At 44.5% G+C, this 19,532-nt stretch overlaps 1 protein-coding gene across 2 annotated transcripts in view; it reads right to left on the reverse strand.

The window, feature by feature from the left end:
* The window catches only part of NEK10 (NIMA related kinase 10), a 174,724-nt gene that overhangs the window by 147,462 nt on the left and 7,730 nt on the right, over nt 1-19,532 (reverse strand). For both annotated transcript variants that reach the window (XM_032789290.2, XM_032789285.2), the window contains exons 3-6: nt 10,359-10,492; nt 8,513-8,611; nt 4,332-4,416; nt 2,949-2,990 (exon numbers count right to left, since the gene is read on the reverse strand). In XM_032789290.2, coding sequence (XP_032645181.1) covers nt 2,949-2,990; nt 4,332-4,416; nt 8,513-8,611; nt 10,359-10,492 — 360 coding nt within the window. The remainder of the gene's footprint in view (nt 1-2,948; nt 2,991-4,331; nt 4,417-8,512; nt 8,612-10,358; nt 10,493-19,532) is intronic.

Below are 19,532 nucleotides of genomic sequence, written 5' to 3' on the forward strand. Positions count from 1 at the left end.
GTTGTTGGCAACTTGCAATCCTATTCCATGTGGACTAACTGCCACCAGGGGTTATGCTGAGGAAAAGTGAATCTGACCATGGTACAGTCTGCAATAGCAGGTGTACTTTTGTGTGCATTGGTTTTTCATTTGGCACATAATGCTGTTCAAGCATCCCAATACCTAAAAAGTGACCTGAAACTATTCTGTTAGTATAGAGTTGGGTTCCTATGAGCAGATACTGCAAACTATATGATGACTATTTCAGGTAAACTGAGAAATTTTACTTCTGATTATAGACTAGGACTCAACATCAGGTTTTCAAAGGTGAAGAACTGAACTACTGTATCACCATTTAGCAGAGACTTCCAGATCACATTTTTCAGACTGTCAAAGCCAAAATGACTTTAAAAGATTTTAAATCATACCGCTAATATCTACAATGAGGAACACAACAAGAACATATAGTAGAGAAGAGAGCTTGAATTAATTAGAAACTTCATTTTAAGGCTCAGCATTTCTGATATCAATAATTGAGTGACACTCATAGTATACCAGATGTTTCCTAGACAAAGGCACATTTGCATCTCAAATGAGAAAATTTCTCATAATGAGGCACAGTCAAGGGTTATGCTACCAATAATGCTGAAATGTGTAGTGCTTTTGTGGTTCGCACCAGCATCTGGTAAGACTATTACCAATCATTCTCTGTTTTAAGAAGAATCTCTGCCATGAGTTTACTCTTTTAGATTGCTGCCTTCAGTAAGATGAGTGCAATTTTCTTTCAAACAACCAGCTTGCTACGCAATTTAAATGTCATAGAATATTGATGAGGCAGCACATAGTAATGATTTCAGAATCCAAAGTTTTATACAGGTCTCCACATGACTTTTACGAAAGCTATTGGGAGGAAATATGGGGCTACAAACATAACAGCATATAACCCAAAACAGCATATCCTAGGGTGTCAGTCTTTCACAGTCCGTGCTGGAAGTGCACAATCACTTATGATTCCTTCTCTCTAGAAGCAAAATTAACATAGAGTGGACCCTCACTAATACCAGCTTACTAATCTGCATACCCATTCTTCATACACAAAACTATGAGCATCTACTAACCTCTACTAACCTCTCAGCAACAACTTAGTAACGGAGTGCGTAGTGAGATATCATACTGCTAAGATTTCATTTCTAAAAATAATTCACTGTCAGGCAGAGACCAAGCCTGAAAAATTCAGCACAGAAGGTGAAAGTTTCACAAAGCTATCAGCAAGTGAAAACAGGGGCTAGAATGAAAACTATTATGTAATTTTAACTATAAGTAGTGCAACTGCTGCACCTATAATACAATACACAATACATAGCCGCACTATTGCCACAGTTGCCATTAGACTAATGGATTTAATGGTGTAAAAAAATAGCCATAACGTCTGACATTTGGAGATATTTGTATGTGGGCAATTTGATGTGGCAGTAAATACTTGAGCAAATTTCACTGTGAACCTTAAGAGCTGAATATTTTGAACCCTGAGCATAAAGGGAGTCTAATGGAGATAGGGTGACCAAATGAGAGGAATAAAATATCGAGACACATGGGGGACGCATGGGGGCAGCGGAGGGGGAAAAAAGAAAGAAAAAAAAATAATGCCACGAGTGGAACAAAAATAAATAAATAAATAAATAAATAAATAAATGTTGTCCCGACCAAACATCAGTCAGGATGTGGGAAAAAACAATTAAATATCGGGATAATCCTGATTTTATCGGGACGTCTGGTCACCCTAAACAGAGAGGAAGGATTCAATACCAACACCAACATAGCACAAATGGGATGCACAAGTGTATTCTCAAATGAGAGCTTTATTCTTTGAAACTGAATTTGTTTAGATTTGGAGAGCCAATGTGGGCACAGTGGGAGCCACAGACGTGCATCCATGACCTTCTGTCTGATGATTTGAAAACAATTTTAACATTTTTTACCAGGATTACGTTTTTACTTTCCATAAAATAGAACCTAATGAACATGAAAACTTTTAAAATAAGATGCATTCCAAAGGCTTTTTGGCTTCCCTGGATCACCAGACTAAATTAATCAATACTGTATTCCAGAATGCTAGCTTCTGTGTTCCAAACAGTTGTATTACCATATAATTTGTGCTACTCTTTTTGTCTGCAAGAGTTAAACCTGGACAAATAAAAACTATTTTGTGCAGAACAAAAAAATAATGTCATGCCTTTTGATTTTTTTCAAAATTATATTTCTATTTATTTTGTCCTTTTCACAACTGCCCAGAGACTTTTCTTTTAATTTGCCATGACCAAAGTCACATCCAGCAACATGGAATGCTATGCACATGAAGCAATGATATAAAAAAAACCCTAACAAGTCTCATTAATTAAAGCACAGCAATCTGTGAAAAACAGTCATTTCAGTGTGCTTTTATTTCAAACTAATAGTGTTTCTATCACTTTTGTTATTCCTTCAGAGAAGTCTGTTGGGGACTTTACACACCCTTCCCTCAAAATCCTAGAATTTATTCTCATGATTGAGCCAAACGTGTTGACCTTTAATAGTCTTTTTCACTTTTGCAAACTAGCTACTGTCTAATCCAATTAGCTGGAAGAAAATGTCATTGGTGCATGCTACTTAAATTACATGTACAGTTGCTTTGGGCATAATTGGTAACCACACCTACTTATCCATGTGCTAATCGGAGAACAAATTTATTTCTCTCCATGTGCCAACAGAATAGCGTGATCAGATGTCCCGAGTTTGCAGACCTAGTCCCCATTTTTGGGTCTTTTTCTTATATAGGCTTCTATTACCCCCACCCTCTGTTCCGATTTTTCACATTTACTGTCTGGGCACCCTACAACAGAATAACACTTTTACAACACATTTCATTCTTGCCTTTGCAAAAACAAACTATTGTATAAGATAAGAGACAAAAACAATAAAGAATATTTTACCTGGGCTAGATTTTCAATCCCACCCAGGTTATGGAGCACTTTCTGAACAAAAATAAAGAAGAAAACTAATTAAGTTTCTCATAACATAGAAACATTGGGACAAACGGGTACTTTAATATAAATGGCCTGGTTTGGGCAGTGCTGAGCTCTCCCAAAGCACAATGAAGTTAATGGAATTTGTGGGTGCTTGGCAACTTCAAAAATCAGGACACTTACATTTAATTTTAAGCATCTGAAAATTGGGACAATAATGTACAATTAAGCTATGGAATGCATGGTATTGCAGAATGCTGTGGCAAATAGATTAAGTTTCTAAAGAGGATTAGAGTTATGGAACCATAGAAATGTAGGACTGGAAGGGACCTCAAGAAGCCATCAAGTCCAGCCACCTGCACTGTGGCAGGACCAAGTAAACCTAGACTATCCCTCAGTATGTGTTTGTCCAGTCTGTTTTTAAAAACCTCCAGCGATGGGGATTTCCTAAACTCCCTTGGAAGCCTATTCCAGAGCTTAACTACCTCAGAGTAAGTTTTTCCTAATACACATCCGACAAAGTGGATATTCACCCACGAAAGCTCATGCTCCAATACGTCTGTTAGTCTATAAGGTGCCACAGGACTCTTTGCTGCTTTTACAGATCCAGACTAACATGGCTACCCCTCTGATACGTCTTCCTAATAGTTAACCTGACTCTCCCTTGCTGCAGATAAGCCCATTACTTCTTGTCCTACCTGCAGTGGACATGAACAATTGATCATAGTCCTCTTTATATCAGTCCTTAACATATTTGAAGACTGTTATCAGGTCCACCGTCAGTCTTCTTTTTTCAAGACTAAACATGCCCAGTGTTTTTAAACCTTTTTAACCTATATGAATAACAATCTACAATCATAACAGCTAGGATAACATTAATGGCATCCAGTCATTATATTTCAGAATACCAGATGAACACCAGTGGGAACTGTGGGATGATATTTTCCCCCAATTTTATAGTTCTCTACAATTAATGTATTTGCATTGTGAGGGTTTTATATGTCTCTCTACAGAGTTGGCCAGGATCAGGAACAGGATTCTTAGACTCGACTGTTCATCTCTTCTGCTATAGTAATTCCTATGTTCTTATTAAGACTTAATGACTATATACAGGAAACAATACAAATTGAATAAATGTATTCTGCAAAAGGCACATGTATACAGCACAATCTTTGTATCAACTGCAACAGTTTTGCAGTTTCAGTACTCTTACTTGGTTAAACTTTCACTACTGGAGTTTTGTTGAATGTTTGTAGTTTACTGTTATATTTTCATATTACATAATACAATACATATATAGTTTACATGTGTTCTGTCTTTCAATAAGAAACAATATTTTGGCAAACCAACCTGATAGCATGGATCCCTCATTAATAATCTAAGACAGATTAGTACTCTCAGGAAATGGATGGATGGGGCTCGATTAACCCACTCCCTGTAGCAGAAACATCAAAAACATCGGATTATAAACCCAAGACAATAACAAATGCATAACAATGAACATGCGTAACACTGTTTTTCAATTTGGGGCATGAATCATTATGAGATTAAGCATGAAAACCAACAAAACAGCATATTTTAATACTACTTGTATTCAAGCACTATAAATACAATATAGCTGACACAATATGAATTTCCTATGAACACATTAGATTTCATTAAACTGCACATTACAAACCAGCACTTGTTACACCTAACAGACACAATATTCACTCAGTCCCTAATCCAGAAAAGCACTTGCTGATTTTTAAGCACAAGTAGTCCCCCTGATTTCAATGGAACTGCTCGTGTGCTTAAAGTGAAGCACCTAGATACAACAGTACTACCAAGTTCCAGGAATGAGTATTACTGATCTATAACTTTTCAAGATACAATATAATACAAACAGTTTTCCATTGTTTTTGAAAGTTATATATTCTATATGCTTATAAAAAAAATCTTTAGACACCTATATACACACTCACACACACACACTTTTATAGATAGGTACACACTCTCTCTCTATATATAATGGGAGAGTATCTATCTATATCTATCTATAAAGGGGTGTGTATCTGTATTTATCTGGACAAGTTATCCAGAAACAGAGGTCTATGTGATGTGGCAGTTCTCTTCCCTTGTTATCATTTGCTGTTGGGAATTAAGCCAATGGCTAAAAATACTTTGATAAAAATAAAGGCAGTGCTGTAATAGATGCAAATAGAACTCCAGCATCAATTTATTTGGCACAGCCTCTTTGCACCCAAAGAGTAGAGGCTCTATCCTAGGTTCTCACACTTGCCTCCCCAGAAAAGTGGTGCTTTGCTTTCAGGGAGAATTGATGGCTTGCACAGAATGCTTTTGCAAAGGGGATGGGGGTCGTGCTTTGTAAATAAAAAATATTTTTACATGCTGTAAAATGATCTCTATTCTCTGTTTGGCAATGGTGTGTGGAATAGAAGCGGAGTGCTCTTCAGCATGCCCAGATCCCTGACAGAATCCATAGGCTTTAACAGGGCAATCTGTGTCTCATGTTTCCCTACAGGGGTAGTAGTTATCCAATGCAACCTCTAGAGGCTTTGACCTTCTTCAATGGCAGTTGTTCCAAAGAGAGGCTATCAACATACTAGCAGCAATGTGCTTATAAAAGAGCATGTAATCCCCTTGTGACTGCACTTGTGTTACTGGTTTCACAGGGCTATTAATATGTGCTAGCAATATTAACCTCATCCAGGTCTTTCATTTTCAATACAAGGTACTAACTTCATTATAGCATCATCAAAGGGATGAAAAAACAAAAAAGTCAGAAATAATTAGGTTTGTCACAATGCATAAAGTGTTTGGAAAGAGATAACGTACAGTTTCCTTGAATTATCAGCAAATGAAATTGTCTCATTACAGTTCCTCTACAGGAGTACAATGACACATTGCATGGTACCCAAAAGAGAAGGGGGCTAAAATTTTCAAAAGTGAATTAAGAGTCTAAGTTCCATTTTCAAAAGTGACTTATGCACATAGGAACCAAAGCCCATGTCTACATAGGAGAGCTTTTACTGCTATAGCTGTACCTCTGTACTCTACCAGCAAAGTGCTCCTCGCGTGGATGCAGCTATACCAGCAAAGCTGTGCTTTTACTGCCATAGTTTATTCCACTCACTGGCCTGAGCAAAATGAGATATAGTGGCAAAAGTGTAGTTTTGCCAATATAACTGCCTCTGCACTAGGAGTTTCTGTCAATACAGGTATGTTGGTCAGGAATGATTTCTGGAAGAGCTATGTCAGCCCAGAAGTCTGTAGTGCAGGCATGGCCAAAGTCCCATTGCAAGGAGACTTAGGCTCCTAAGTGCATAAAACACTCTTGAAAATTAAAAGTAGGACCAGACTTACACAGGTATTTACGTGTCTAAAGATGCAGATAGGCATCTAGTGGAATTTACAAAAGGGTCTAAGTAAGTTAGGTGCCAAATTCCACTGACTTTCATGATTTTTAATGGGAGGTGGGTGACTAACTTGGTTAGGTTCTTTGAAAATCCCTCTAGACATCTAACTGGATCTTTAGGTGCCTAAATACCTTTATAACGCAGGCCTTAAAGCCCCTAAATCACGTGGGTGTTTTTTGAAAATTTTACCTGGGATTTAAATAGAAAATATTATTTAAATAAAAAATATACGTTTCTTTCAGAAAATAAATTTCAGTGCCCATATTTTCTTGAATGTCTTTCATTTATTTCTGTAAAGATCTGTGAGACTAGAACCTAGGTCTGCAGAGCCTGGGATGGCTGACATTCCCATATTGCCACTGGAGAAGATGGGGTGTGGGGAACACACGCAGAGCTACACCCATGGAGCACATTGACAGTTAGGCATTGCAGGAAGTTCTGCCTCAAGGGTCTAGAGGAGACATGGCAAACTATGGCTCGCGGGCCACATCCAGCCCGGGACCGTCCTGCCCAGCCCCTGAGCTCCCGGCCAGGGAGCCTAGTCCCCGGCTCCTCTCCTGCTGTTTCCCCTCACCTGCCACCATGCCGGCAGCACTCTGGTCTGCTGCTCCACTGGGCAGCGTGGGGAGCACAGCTGGCTCTGGCCAAGTGTTGTGGATGCGAGTTGCTGCTGCTGGTAAGGGAGCAAGGAGAAGGAGGGTTGGGTAAGAGAGAGGGGAGTCCTGGGGGGAAGTCAGGGAGGAAGGGGTGGTTGGATGGAGCGGAGGTTTGGGGGGGAAACGGGGGGGGTTGGGAGTGGGAGTCCCAGGAGGCCTGTCAGGGGGCAAGGAGGTGGATAGGGGTTGAGAGGGCAGTCAGGGGACAGGGGGGGTTGGATAAAGGGGTGAGATCCCAGGGGATAGTTGGGGGGGGTCCCAGGAGGAGTGGTCAGGGAATGAGGAGCAGGGGGCAGTTGAATAGAGGTGGGAGTCCCCAGCGGGTTGTCAGGGGGCAGAGGTGTGGATAGAGGTCAGGGCAGTCAGGGGACAGGGAGCAAGGGGGCTAGACAGGGAGTGGGGGTCCTGGGAGGGGATGATCAGGGGACAAGGATTAGGGGGGGGTTGGGAGTTCTGAGAGGGGGGGAGCCAGGGCGTGAGAAGTGGGAGGGGGCAGATAGGGGGCAGGGGCTAGGCTGTTTGGGGAGGCACAGCCCTCCCTACCCAGCCCTCCATACAGTTGCACAACCCCGATGTGGCCCTCGGGCCAAAAAGTTTGCTCACCCCTGTCTAGAGTGACAGCACCCTGCAGCCTTCTGATTGGCCAAATGCAATACTTAACCCTTGAGGGCACTCCAGGAAGTTTCCTGGACAAACCACACAGACTTCTGGCCTTTGGCGACTCCAGACTGCATCTGGCTTCTGATCTCAAATATCTAACTCCAGGCTGACTCTGACCCTCACTCTTGTCTCCTGATTCCAGTCTGGTAATTAACTCTAATCTCCAGCCTCAGACCCCAGCCTGACTCTCACTCTTGCTTATTGATCACGGCTCCAGCAATTACTCTGATCCCTACCATCTAGTGGACTTCCTTACTTGTGGATGCCAGCCCAGCTGTGACTATTAGGCCAGTCCTTACAATTTAATGTGAAGTTTCAATCTAATTTTATGAGAAATAGTATGAAAAGGGTTTCCTCTCTATAAGCCTTCAATGGTCAAGTAAGTATGAGTAGCATGCTAGTTTTACAGTGCTGAGGCAATTGAGATGAGCGAAATAGAGCCTGTTTTTTCTGTAGATGGGCATGCCATCAGCAACAAGGGAAATCAAAGAATTGACTTCCAACAAAAAATTTACAGAATTTTAAGACAACAGGTTCCAGTGTGTAAATGAACTCAGGAAGCAGAGAAGTATTGTTATCATCTGCCCATTAAGATTGGGAGACCCATTTTTTGCCCAGTTTTTTTTATATTAAAGATCTCCCAGCCCCATATCGTGAAACCAACAGTTTCCATACCACAGGGATTGTTGCTGACGTGTACAAGCCACACCTTACTCGCTCTTCTTGGATCCCTGCCTAACCCAAGCAAATGAGCAGTCTCCTCTATTTCAGACATACATGTATCACATATTCTTACCTGCAGATAAGTCTGTTCTTAACCAAAGCTGTAAAGATTTCTTGAAACTGTTTGTGTTGAGCATGCTTGCTAAAATTTCTCTCATTCCTGTAGTTCACACTGCGGGGCAGGGGAAGAAAAATGCAGTATTGTTAATTACATTGTAGTAAGATAAGTTTAGATTACTGAACGTTAATTAGAAGAAAACAGACTTTGTTAGCAGACAGTTAATTGTTGAGATTATAATAGTGTATGATAACAAATTGTTTGACTAACATGACTGCTACTTTTATTTAAATTAGCATTTAGCAGATCTCAAAGCCTACGGAGCAGCAAGTGGGAGCAGCCATTCGGTAACTGCCTTCATACACTGTCCCTACTGGCACTGTGGCTCCAGCTCTGCCTCTCTTTTTTTACTCACTGAATGGTATCACTTTCGGACGTATTAACAGTATTAAAAAATACTCATAAGGTAAAACCAAATTACTTAAAAGAAACACCACCAGCAAAATGTTTCAGAAAAAGCTAAACCCCTGATTCTGAACTGCTGACTTAATGCATGATCCTAAATTGCATGGTCCCAATCTTATTCCAGGGCCCACCCTATTGTCTATCATCACTTTTTGTTATGTAATGTTCAATGTATGGTGTAAGCTTTTGGGGGCAGCAACAGTGCCTTCTGTCTGCAAAGCATGATGCACGCTTTAAGTGTTATATAAATAACAATGACAAACGAGAGTGAAGTGGCAGGGAACCATTTTGGGCCAGTGACAGGGACCAGAAAGTCATGAAGAAAAGGTCTTGAAGGACAATAATTCATAATAATTAAACACACGTGCTATTAACCTAAATGTTTAGAAAGATGTAGCACTTTCAGAAACAGAATTAGTCTGACATAACAGGGGTTTCTGAAGGTTAAAAATAGCCATATTTCATATTTCTGATATTTCCTAATGATGTTTGATTTAGAGAAGTTTTAATATGTTATAGGCTGTTTTAAAAATTAATTAAAAACAAAACAGTGAGATCTCAATTATCCAACTCTCATTTAAATAAGAGATCAGATGTGTCTCCCAAGGTTTTGAACAAAGCTTCTAAATTCTGAAAGATTGGTGCTTCTGTCCTCCAAATCTTAGGAGCTGCACACATCTTCTATTCTTTGAAGAGGAAGCCCAACAGGCTTTGAGGAATGTGCTCAAGATCCCCTGATTATCCAACCTCCTAATTCTCCTGATGTGCTGTGCACTCATTCTCTCTCACAGCCAGGACACTTGTACACAGTACAACCCTGATGATATAACAAAGCATTTCAACCAATTAAATGTGATATGTTCCAACTTTTCAGCTAGAATGGCTGGCAGAACTTTCTTAACCAAACACATTTAAATATGGGTACACCTAAGAACAAACAACATCAGAAGAACAAAACAGATTCTACCTTAGGCATCTTATGATTCCTTCCTGTGTTTGTAACAATGCAAATAAAAAAAATGCTTAATGAAACAGCAATCTGAACAGTCTAACTGCCCTTGGGAAACCTTTAATCTGATTATTTGTTGCATTTTGCAAACCACACATCTCTTCTTTCCTTTAGAATTGAATATGTATAATTTAATATGTCCTTCAAATATTTACCAGTTTAAAAGCATGAGATTCTGGGGTTCCAAGTAGCAATTATACCTTTAGCACTGTTAACCTCTCCTTTGCTATTTTTTAAAAAAATCATCATTAATGAGGTAAGAAGAAAAATTGTTGTAAATTTAAAGGTGTGATTTAAACCCACAGAAGCAGAGTTAGGATTAGAAGTCCAAGTTCATGCTCCATCCATACTTTGCATATTTGATTAAAAGAAAGGTATGATCTTTACCTAAAGTTTTCAAGTTCAACAGCTTCAGTTGATTCTTGCCATTGACCTCGGCTTCTTTGTCCATTAGTCTTGTTGGTGTATTGTTCTGACTTGGTCATACTATTCTGAGCAGTTTCAAAGTTAATGGCTGGGAGCTGAAAATGCAAGGAAGGGTATGCATAAGGCAAACAGTATATAGAAAGTAACCAAGCAGAGAAAAGATTAGCTTTTGTCTTTTCAAATTCTTATTGGGACTTCAGATGTTATCTAATTTAGATCCAAGAGTTGCCATTATAAAGGTAATGCATACATCCCACAATGCAAACAAAGCTATATTAATATGCTGATCCAATGCAGTGCTGAATCCAGGGCCGTCCTTAGGATTTATGGTGCCTCAGGTGGGATTATTAAACTGGTGCCCCGTGCCTGTCTTGCTCTTAGCAACACAAACATAAGCTTCTACTATTGGAAAACTTGCCACATGCAAGTTATTAAAACCAGTTTAACTTAATTAAGCACACTGTAATGCTGATGGACTGGCACTAAAGAAGTAGCACTATAGAAAAAATTCTGATTTGACAGAATGATGCAAATATTTTTTTATTTGTCAACATTTTATTGGAAATTTATATGAAGAGGTATTGAAACAAGGATTTTTTTTTAATTAAAAGCAATACTTCTGGCTTTTTGGGCTGCAAAATCAGTAATAATGTTATGACAAAGACAAAGTGATGTCTTGTTTGATTGCAAGAATAGCAAGACCAGTCAAGTGTTCCTGACTCATTGTAGAGCGGAGATAGTTTTTATTGAGCTTTAGTTTTGAGAAACTCTGTTCTCCTGATGCTACTGTTACAGGAATTGTCAGTAGAATACGAGTGTCAATGTACACATTAGGATATATGTCAACAAGTTTGCTGGTATGAGTAAATTGTACAATGTCCATCATCAATTTTGTATATGGCAACACTGATGATAGTGTACTCAATTCTTCATACAGTTCAACTCCATTTAAATCAAAATGATCGTCGTGCTTCAGGAGGTTCTCTAGGTCAGGGTTCCCCAACGCGGTGCCTGTGGGTGCCATGGCACCCATAGGGGCCTCTCAGTGCACTTGCGTACCGGCCGGTGGATGAGCATCCGCCGAATGCCACCGAAATTTGGCAGCATTTCAGCGGCGACGCCTCTGGATGACACTGCTTGCCACCGATAAGCAGCGTCATCCAGAGGCATCGCCGCTGAATTTCGGCGGATGCTCGTCCGCTGCCACGGTCCTTCGTCTGGCGCCTGCCAGATGAAGAAGATTGGGGACCACTGCTCTAGGTTCTTGCACTCTGTCAAATATTGAAATTGAATTCAGGATTGATAGAAAGCATTTTTGGCAAACAAATTTGTTAAATGACAATCTAAATGGTAACACAGCACTGCTTTCATGCTTGGCTCACCCCCCAGCCTGCTGGTCCAACAGCTGCAATAGAGGAGGAGATACGTGGAAAACTGCAGAACCCCAAAATCCACCTCTTGGGGTGCAGAGTGGCAATGGCAGCAGCAAACCCTCAGGTCCAATCATATGCCAGTGGGCACCACCGCCAGCCTAACGGACCATGGTGAAGTTAGCACAGTATCTGATCTCAGGGACGGGGCACCCATGGAGCCACAGCAGCTCATCCTGCCCTGTGCAGCTCCACCCGAATGAGATGGATCACTGCCAGCCTGGTGGAGAGACGCGCTTCCCAGCTAGGGTGATCAAATCCAGATGTCCTGATTTTATAGGGCCAGTCCCGTTACTTGGGGCTTTGTCTTATATAAGTACCAATTACCCCCACCTAGGTTGACCAGACAGCAAATGTGAAAAATCGGGACGGGGGTGGGGGGAATAGGACCCTACATAAGAAAAAAACCCAAAAATCAGGACCGTCCCTATAAAATCGGGACATCTGGTCACCCTACAGGTGAGTTCCTTCCCCCATCCCTTCCCAGAGACCCCAACAGCCAACCCCCTCCCTCAGACTGTGCTGCATTTGGTTCTCTCTAGGACCCAGCAGCCCTGCTCTGACATGCTCCACTGCTTCCCATCTGTCCGGGCTCCCAGCAGAGAGGTGCCCCCAGACTTAGTGGTGCCCCAGGTGGCTGCCTGTTCTGTCTATGGCTAAGGATGGCCCTGGCTGAATCAAACTGGTAGATGAAGAAATGTGACGAATTTTGAGATCAGTGACCCTCCAGGCCAGTCTGCTACAGGTTGTATTAAACCACTGACATTATACACTGTTTCAGAAATTTTACTGTCAATCCCACTCACACAGCTGCACAGAGGTACAATATTTCCTGTCATTTTAGAGGTCTATCTGTATTAAGTGACTCGGCCATTTCAACTTTAAATGCTAAGTGTTTCTACCGCCCTTAGTTACTGTAAGGATGTCCATACCTACTGGCATGATTTGTGTAAACAGGTGCAGTGCATCCACACACAATACTCCCTCCAACCACTGCTATCCACTGTGATAGCATCCTGGAGGATAATTTTTCACATTTAGCTGCCTCATAGCTTGCAGACTTCAGCCTCAGTGAAGCAAATACATAGCCCTGTATATTACAAGGAATCCTTTGGATCAGATCTCCACACCTTTATACAGCATCAGCAATGGATTTACAAGCAGTAAGGATGCTCCTTGCTATGTTACATATCTAGCTACACTGGGCTTTGGATGGATTTCTCAGGACTGCCTCCAAAATGTCAGGACTTTCAGCCATGCCACAGCAGTCAATCCCATGAAAATCATGTTGAATAGAATGTAGAAGAACAAGAGAAATAGGCCATTCAGCTAGACCATGAAGTAGGGATGGTAGAGAGAAGTCTCAACAGGGAGTGGGGGGAAAGAGGACTTTGCTACAAATACTAGAAAAAAAAGACAGTTACCTTTTCCATCACTGGTGTTCTTTGAGATGTGTTGCTCATGTCTGTTCCACAATAGGTGTGCATGCTCTCCACATGCACTGGTGTTGGAAGTTTTTCCCCTAGCAGTACTCATAGGGAGCGCCCCTACTGACCCCTGGAGTGGCGCCTCCATGGTGCAGTATAAGGGGTGCTGCGCACTCCCCTGCTACACCCTCAGTTCCTTCTTGCCAGACAACTCTGATAGAGGGGAAGGAAGGTGGGATGTGGCACAGACACAAGCAACACATCTTGAAGAACACCAGTTACAGAAAAGGTAACTGTCTTTTCTTCTCAGAATGATCACTCGTGTGTATTCCACAATAGGTGATTCCAAGCTGTATCTGCTGGAGGTGGGAGGAGTTCAATAGTTCTCGAGACGGAGCACAGCCCTGCTGAACCCGACGTCCTCCCTGGTTTGGGAGATGATCACATAGTGCGAGGTGAAAGTGTGAACTGAAGACCACGTAGCAGCCCTCCAAGTGTCCTGGATGGGAACATGGGCCAAAAAGGTAGCCAACGAGGCCTGTGCCCTAGTCGGGTGTGCCTTCACAATTGATGGTGGGGGGACTCCCGCAAGGTCATAACAGGTACAGATGCAATGTGATCCAATTGGAGAGCCGCTGAGTGGAGACTGGCCAAGCCTTCATGCTTTTGGCTGAGGCAATGAAAGCTGTGAGGCCTTTCTGAACGGTTTTGTTCACTACAGGTAGAAAGCCAGAGCCTGTCACACATCCAACGTGTGGAGGCAGCGCTCCTCACTGGACACATGGGGTTTGGGCCAGAGGACCTGCAGGAAAATGTCCTGACCCATGTGGTAGGCAGAGACCACCTTCAGGAGGAATGAAGGATGTGGGTGGAGTGGGACCTTATCCTTACGGAACACCGTGTATGGGGGCTTGGAGGTCAGGGCCCTGAGTTCTGAGACCTACTTAGCCAACGTGATTGCCACTAGGAAGGCTATCTTCCACAAGAGGTGTGACCAGGAGCATGTAGCTAGTGGCTCAGACGAGGGGCCCGTTAGGCGGGCCAGCACCACGTTCAGGTCCCTCTGCGGGGCTGGGGGCCTGACATATGGGAAGAGACAATCCAATCCCTTAAGGAATCAGCCATTCATAGCATGGGAGAATACTGTGTGGCCCTGCACTGGCAGGTGGAAGGCCGATATGGCCGCTAAGCGCACGTTGATGGACAAGGGTGCCAGCCCTGGGCTCTAAGGTGAAGGAGGTAGTCCAAAATAAGCTGGATTAGGGCAGCCATGGGGGTCTTGGAAGAACCGAGACCACTTTGCCAAGTAGGCTTGGCGCATGGAGGATCACCAAGAGGACGCACTGAACCCTTTATGAGCATGTCCTCTCCTCCTGGCCTAACCACTGAGCAGCCACGCTGTGAAGTGGAGCACCGCTAGGTTGAGGTGGATGAGGCGGCGTTGGTCCTGGGACAGTAGGTCTGGGCAGGATGGCAACAGCTACAGCAGGGCGACGCCAGGCCCGTGAGGGTCCCGGACCAATGCTGCCTGGGCCATGCCAGGCAATCAGAAGGACCCGGGTCTTGTCCGTCTATCTTTTCCAGGACTTTTCCAATCAGCGAGAATGGTGGAAAGGCACAGAGAAACTGGCCTGACCAGGACAGGAGGAAGGCATTGGAGATAGCGCCCCATCCCAGTCCCTCCCCCGGAGCAGAACCAGGAACAGTGACAGTTCTGCTGAGTGGCAAACAGGTCCACCTGGGGAGTTCATCACACTTGGAAAAGTCTGTGCACCACCTCTGGGTGGAGAGACCACTCATGCTGAGAGGAGAAGTCCCTGCTCAAGTGATCCGCCCGCACGGTCTGGGCTCCTGGTAGATGGCAGATGTCGTGGGCTATACCAAAGTCCTATAGCCTGAGAGCTTCATGGCAGAGGGCAGAGGATTGGTCCCCGCCTTGTCTGTTGATGTAAAATATCGAGGTCATGTTGTCCGTAAGAACCCTGACCACCTGGCCATCCAGTTGTGAGAAGAAGGCATGCACGCCAGTCGTATCGCACTGAGCTCCTTAATGTTTATGTGGAGGGTCAAATCCTGAGCCGACCATAGACCTTGGGTCTGAACCTTCCCCACATGGGCCCCCCATCCCAGGTCCAGCGCGTCGGACACCAGTTTCAGCAACAGGCCCTGCCCCTGAACAGCATCCCTTGGAGCATGTTTCTCGGAGAGGACCACCACTGAAGGGAGGTGATCACTGGCTCGGGCACTATGATGACTTTGTCCATCCTGTCCCTGGCCTGGGAGAACTCATAGGCCAACCAGAGCTGGAGGGGCCTCATCCTGAGTCTGGCATGATGGACCACATACGTGCACGCCGACATGTGATCCAAGAGTTGGAGGCATGCTCTGGCTGTTGTCACTGGAAACCTTGTGACTGTATCAATGAGCCCCTTCAGGGTCTTGAACCTGTCCAGCTGGAGGGAGGTTCTGGACAATGAGGTGTCCAGGACCCCTCCCCCGATAGTCCCGGTACAACGAACAGAGTTTAATGTGGACTTGGTGTTGTTTACCAACAGGCCCAAAGTGGAGCACATGGACAGAAGGAGTGTCACGTGATCCCGCACCTATGACTGGGAGCTGCCTTTGACCAACCAGTTGTCCAGACAGGGGAAGATCTGGACCCCGCGGTGCCTGAGGTAGACCTCCACCACTGACATACATTTAGTGGAGGCTGCGGACAGGCCAAACAGGAGGACTGTAAATTGCGTGTTCCTGCCCCACCATGAAACAGAGGAAGCGTCTGTGCCCCTCGAATATATGAATGTGGAAGTTCACCTCCTGCAAATCAAGGGCGGTGTACCAGTCCCCAGGATCTAGGGAGTGGATGATGAAGGCCAGGGAGACCATGCGGAAAAAATGGTTACTCACATTTTAGTAACTGTTGTTCTTCGAGATGTGTTGTTCATGTCCATTCAAAGTAGGTGTGCGCGCGCCACGTGCACGCAAGCAGGAAGATTTTTCCCTAGCAGCGCCCGTAAGGTTGGCCCTGGCACCCCCTGGAGTGGTGCCGCTATGGCACCCTATAAAGGGGCCCGCCAATCCTCCATCCCCTCAGTTCCTTCTTGCTGGCACTCCGACAGAGGGGCAGGAGGGTGGGTATTGGAATGGACATGAACAACACATCTCGAAGAACAACAGTTACTAAAAAGTGGGTGACCATTTTTTCTTCTTCGAGTGGTTGTTCATGTCCATTCAAAGTAGGTGACTCACAAGCCTAAGCTTAGGTGGTGGGGTTGGAGGTCACTGCTGACCAAAGCACTGCATGATCGAAGGCGGCATCATCCCTAGCCTGGTGTGTGATGGCATAGTGCGATGTCAACATGTGGATGGATGACCACGTGGCAGCTTTACAAAGCTCCTGAGTCGGGATCTGAGCCAGGAACACCACGGAGGAGGCCTGCACCCTGATAGAGTGGGCTGTAACCAGAGGGATAGGGGCTCTAGCTATATGATAGAATTCTCGTATCCAGGCCGCGATCCACGAAGAGATCCTCTGAGAGGAGACCGGGAGCCCCTTCATTCTATCCGCCACTGCGATGAAGAGCTGGGTCGACTGTCTAAACGGCTTTGTCCGTTCAACATAAAAGGCTAGGGCCCTGTGGACATCCAGGGAATGCAGCCTCCGCTCCTTACCGGAAGAGTGAGGCTTTGGATAAAACACCGGTAGGAAGATATCTTGTCCATGTGGAATTGGGAGATGACCTTGGGGAGGAAAGCCAGTGAGGTCTAAGTTGGACCTTGTCCTTATAGAAGACCGTGTACGGGGGTTCGGATTTCAGCGCCCTGAGCTTCGATACCCTTCTGGCCGAGGTGATCGCTACAAAACTATCTTGTATGACAGGTACAGCAGAAAGCATGAAGCCAGGGGCTCAAAGGGAGGCCCCGTGAGGGCGGAGAGGATCAGGTTGAGGTCTCAGGTAGGAGCTGGTTGACGGACATGTGGAAACAGCCTGTCCATGCCCTTGAGGAAACGACCAACCAGCGGGTTTGCAAACACTGAGGTGCCCCTTTCTCCCAGGTGGAAAGCCGAGATGGCCGCTAAGTGAACTCGAACCGAGGAGAGGGAAAGGCCCAACTGTCTCAGGTGGAGCAGATAGTCTAAGATAATGGGAATCGGGGCCCACAACGGTTCCTGCCCTCGCTGACCGGACCAGATGGAGAAGCGCTTCCATTTGGCCAGGTAGGTGGCCCTGGTTGAAGGTTTTCTACTACCGAGCAGCACTTGTCTGACCTGTTGGGAGCACTGCATCTCCACCAGGTTCAACCATGGAGCATCCAGGCTGTGAGGTGGAGTGATTGCAAGTTTGGGTGGTGCAGGCAGCCTTGGTCCTGGGTGATCAGATCCGGCAGCAGGGGCAGCATCAGGGGCACTCGGGTGGACATGTGCAGGAGCGACATGTACCAATGTTGGCGCGGCCACGCTGGTGCTATCAGGATTACATGGGCATGATCCCTGAGGATCTTGAGAATTACCCTGTGTATCAATGGAATTGGCGGAAAGGTGCAGAGCAGCCCTTCCTTATATGAGGAGAAAGGCATCCAACAGAGACCCCGGGCTGTGGCCCCGGAGGGAGCAAAACGGCCTACACTTCCTGTTTTCCCTTGAAGCAAACAGGTCTAACTGGTGGCAACCCCAGAGATGGAAGATTGAGCGGACTACGTCCGATGAAGTGATCACTAGTGACCCCGGAAAGAGCGGCTGGGGGCGTCCACCAGGCCGTTCTGTTCCCCTGGGAGGTAGAATGCCGTCAGGTGGGTAGCATTCTGAACGCAAAAGTCCCACAGCGCGAGGGCTTTCCTGTACAGGGGAGGAGCGTGTACCCAGAGGCGTAGCGAGCATCCTCCATACCCTCCGACCGGAGGGGGCCCCGCAAGGAAGGGGGCCCCTAAAAGTGGCAAAAAAAATGTAAGGTATAACTAGGTAAGTGACATTTATTGACGCTATTGCACAATCCATGTCGGTTTTACTGAAAAAACCGTGAAGTCATTATGATACATCATAATGCTATTGGCTACATCAGTTGTCTGTCGGTCAGTTTTCGAAATTTAGTTGACCCATTCAAAGAATGTGTATTTGCGTCATAATGGCCGGTCGGCGGATAAATGTTATTAATTTAGTTGTTTAGTTTTTATCGTTTCCAACGCAGAAGCGTGCTTTGTGATGTCTAAGAGAATGTATAAGAGCGGGAGCTAGTAAACGAAAGGCAGCAAAAGATGCCGACGAAGAACTTGAGAAAATCCAAAGTGTCAACGTATTTTGCGCTGCAATCCAATGTACAGGTACAGGCACATGAACGGACAGCTCTAGCAGCGATGAATCGTATCCAGAAGTATCCAGAAGTGCTTCAAGTGAGGTCGAAGGTGAAGCCAGTTGTTCTACCAAACAAACTGTGACAGATATTCCAGCTGCTGCCGGGAAAAGAAGTATCTGAATCGAACACTGACTGATGATCCAGGAGATTGGCCGTCTATAATACGCGACAGGTCAAGTGTGTGACATTGTTGCATGTGGCACCGCAGCAGAATGAAAGTTATGAATTTCCATTTAACGAGGAAGAGGAGGTTCACAAGTCCTCATTTCTATCGAACCATGGCAAATGGCGAGAAAATAAGAGGTTTTCATGGTTAATGTACTCAGTTCAGAAAGATGCCTGTGTTTGTGTTGTAAATTATTTGGGCACTGGCAACATACCGCTACGTCGTGAAAACATCTGCTTGAAAAGCCTGTCAAACAAGACTTCAGCAGCAATGAAACAGGCAACAGGTCATCAAGACTGTATGGTGAAATGGTTTGACCTTCGGTCAGGCATAGTAAACCGTACATTCTAATTGACCAACTCGATTGCAGGCTTTTCGAAAGAAAAGATTTCTGGAGAAATGTTGTCAAACACATGGTTGATGTCGTTATTTTCTTGTCTGAAAGAAATTGCATTTCGAGGAAGTAATGAAAAGCTCGGCAATCCTTTTTGAATGGCAACTTTTTTTTGGCTGTTTGAATTGCTTGCAAAGTATTGATACTGTCCTCAGCGAACTTTTACAGGATTAAGAAGCAGAGAGACATTGTCAGTACCTCAGTCCACAGATCCAAAACGAGCTGATTCAACTTTGCCGTAACATTCAAGAGGCCAACATAGCGCAGCTTAAAAATCAAAATTTATTCAGTTATTTGGATGTCTCCCCATGTGTCACATGAAGACAGATGGTCTTGGGTACGCTTTGGTTGAATGCACGGTGAAGGG

Source organism: Chelonoidis abingdonii, chromosome 2, assembly GCF_003597395.2.
Source record: "Chelonoidis abingdonii isolate Lonesome George chromosome 2, CheloAbing_2.0, whole genome shotgun sequence".
In the NCBI taxonomy this organism is placed as follows: domain Eukaryota; kingdom Metazoa; phylum Chordata; order Testudines; family Testudinidae; genus Chelonoidis; species Chelonoidis abingdonii.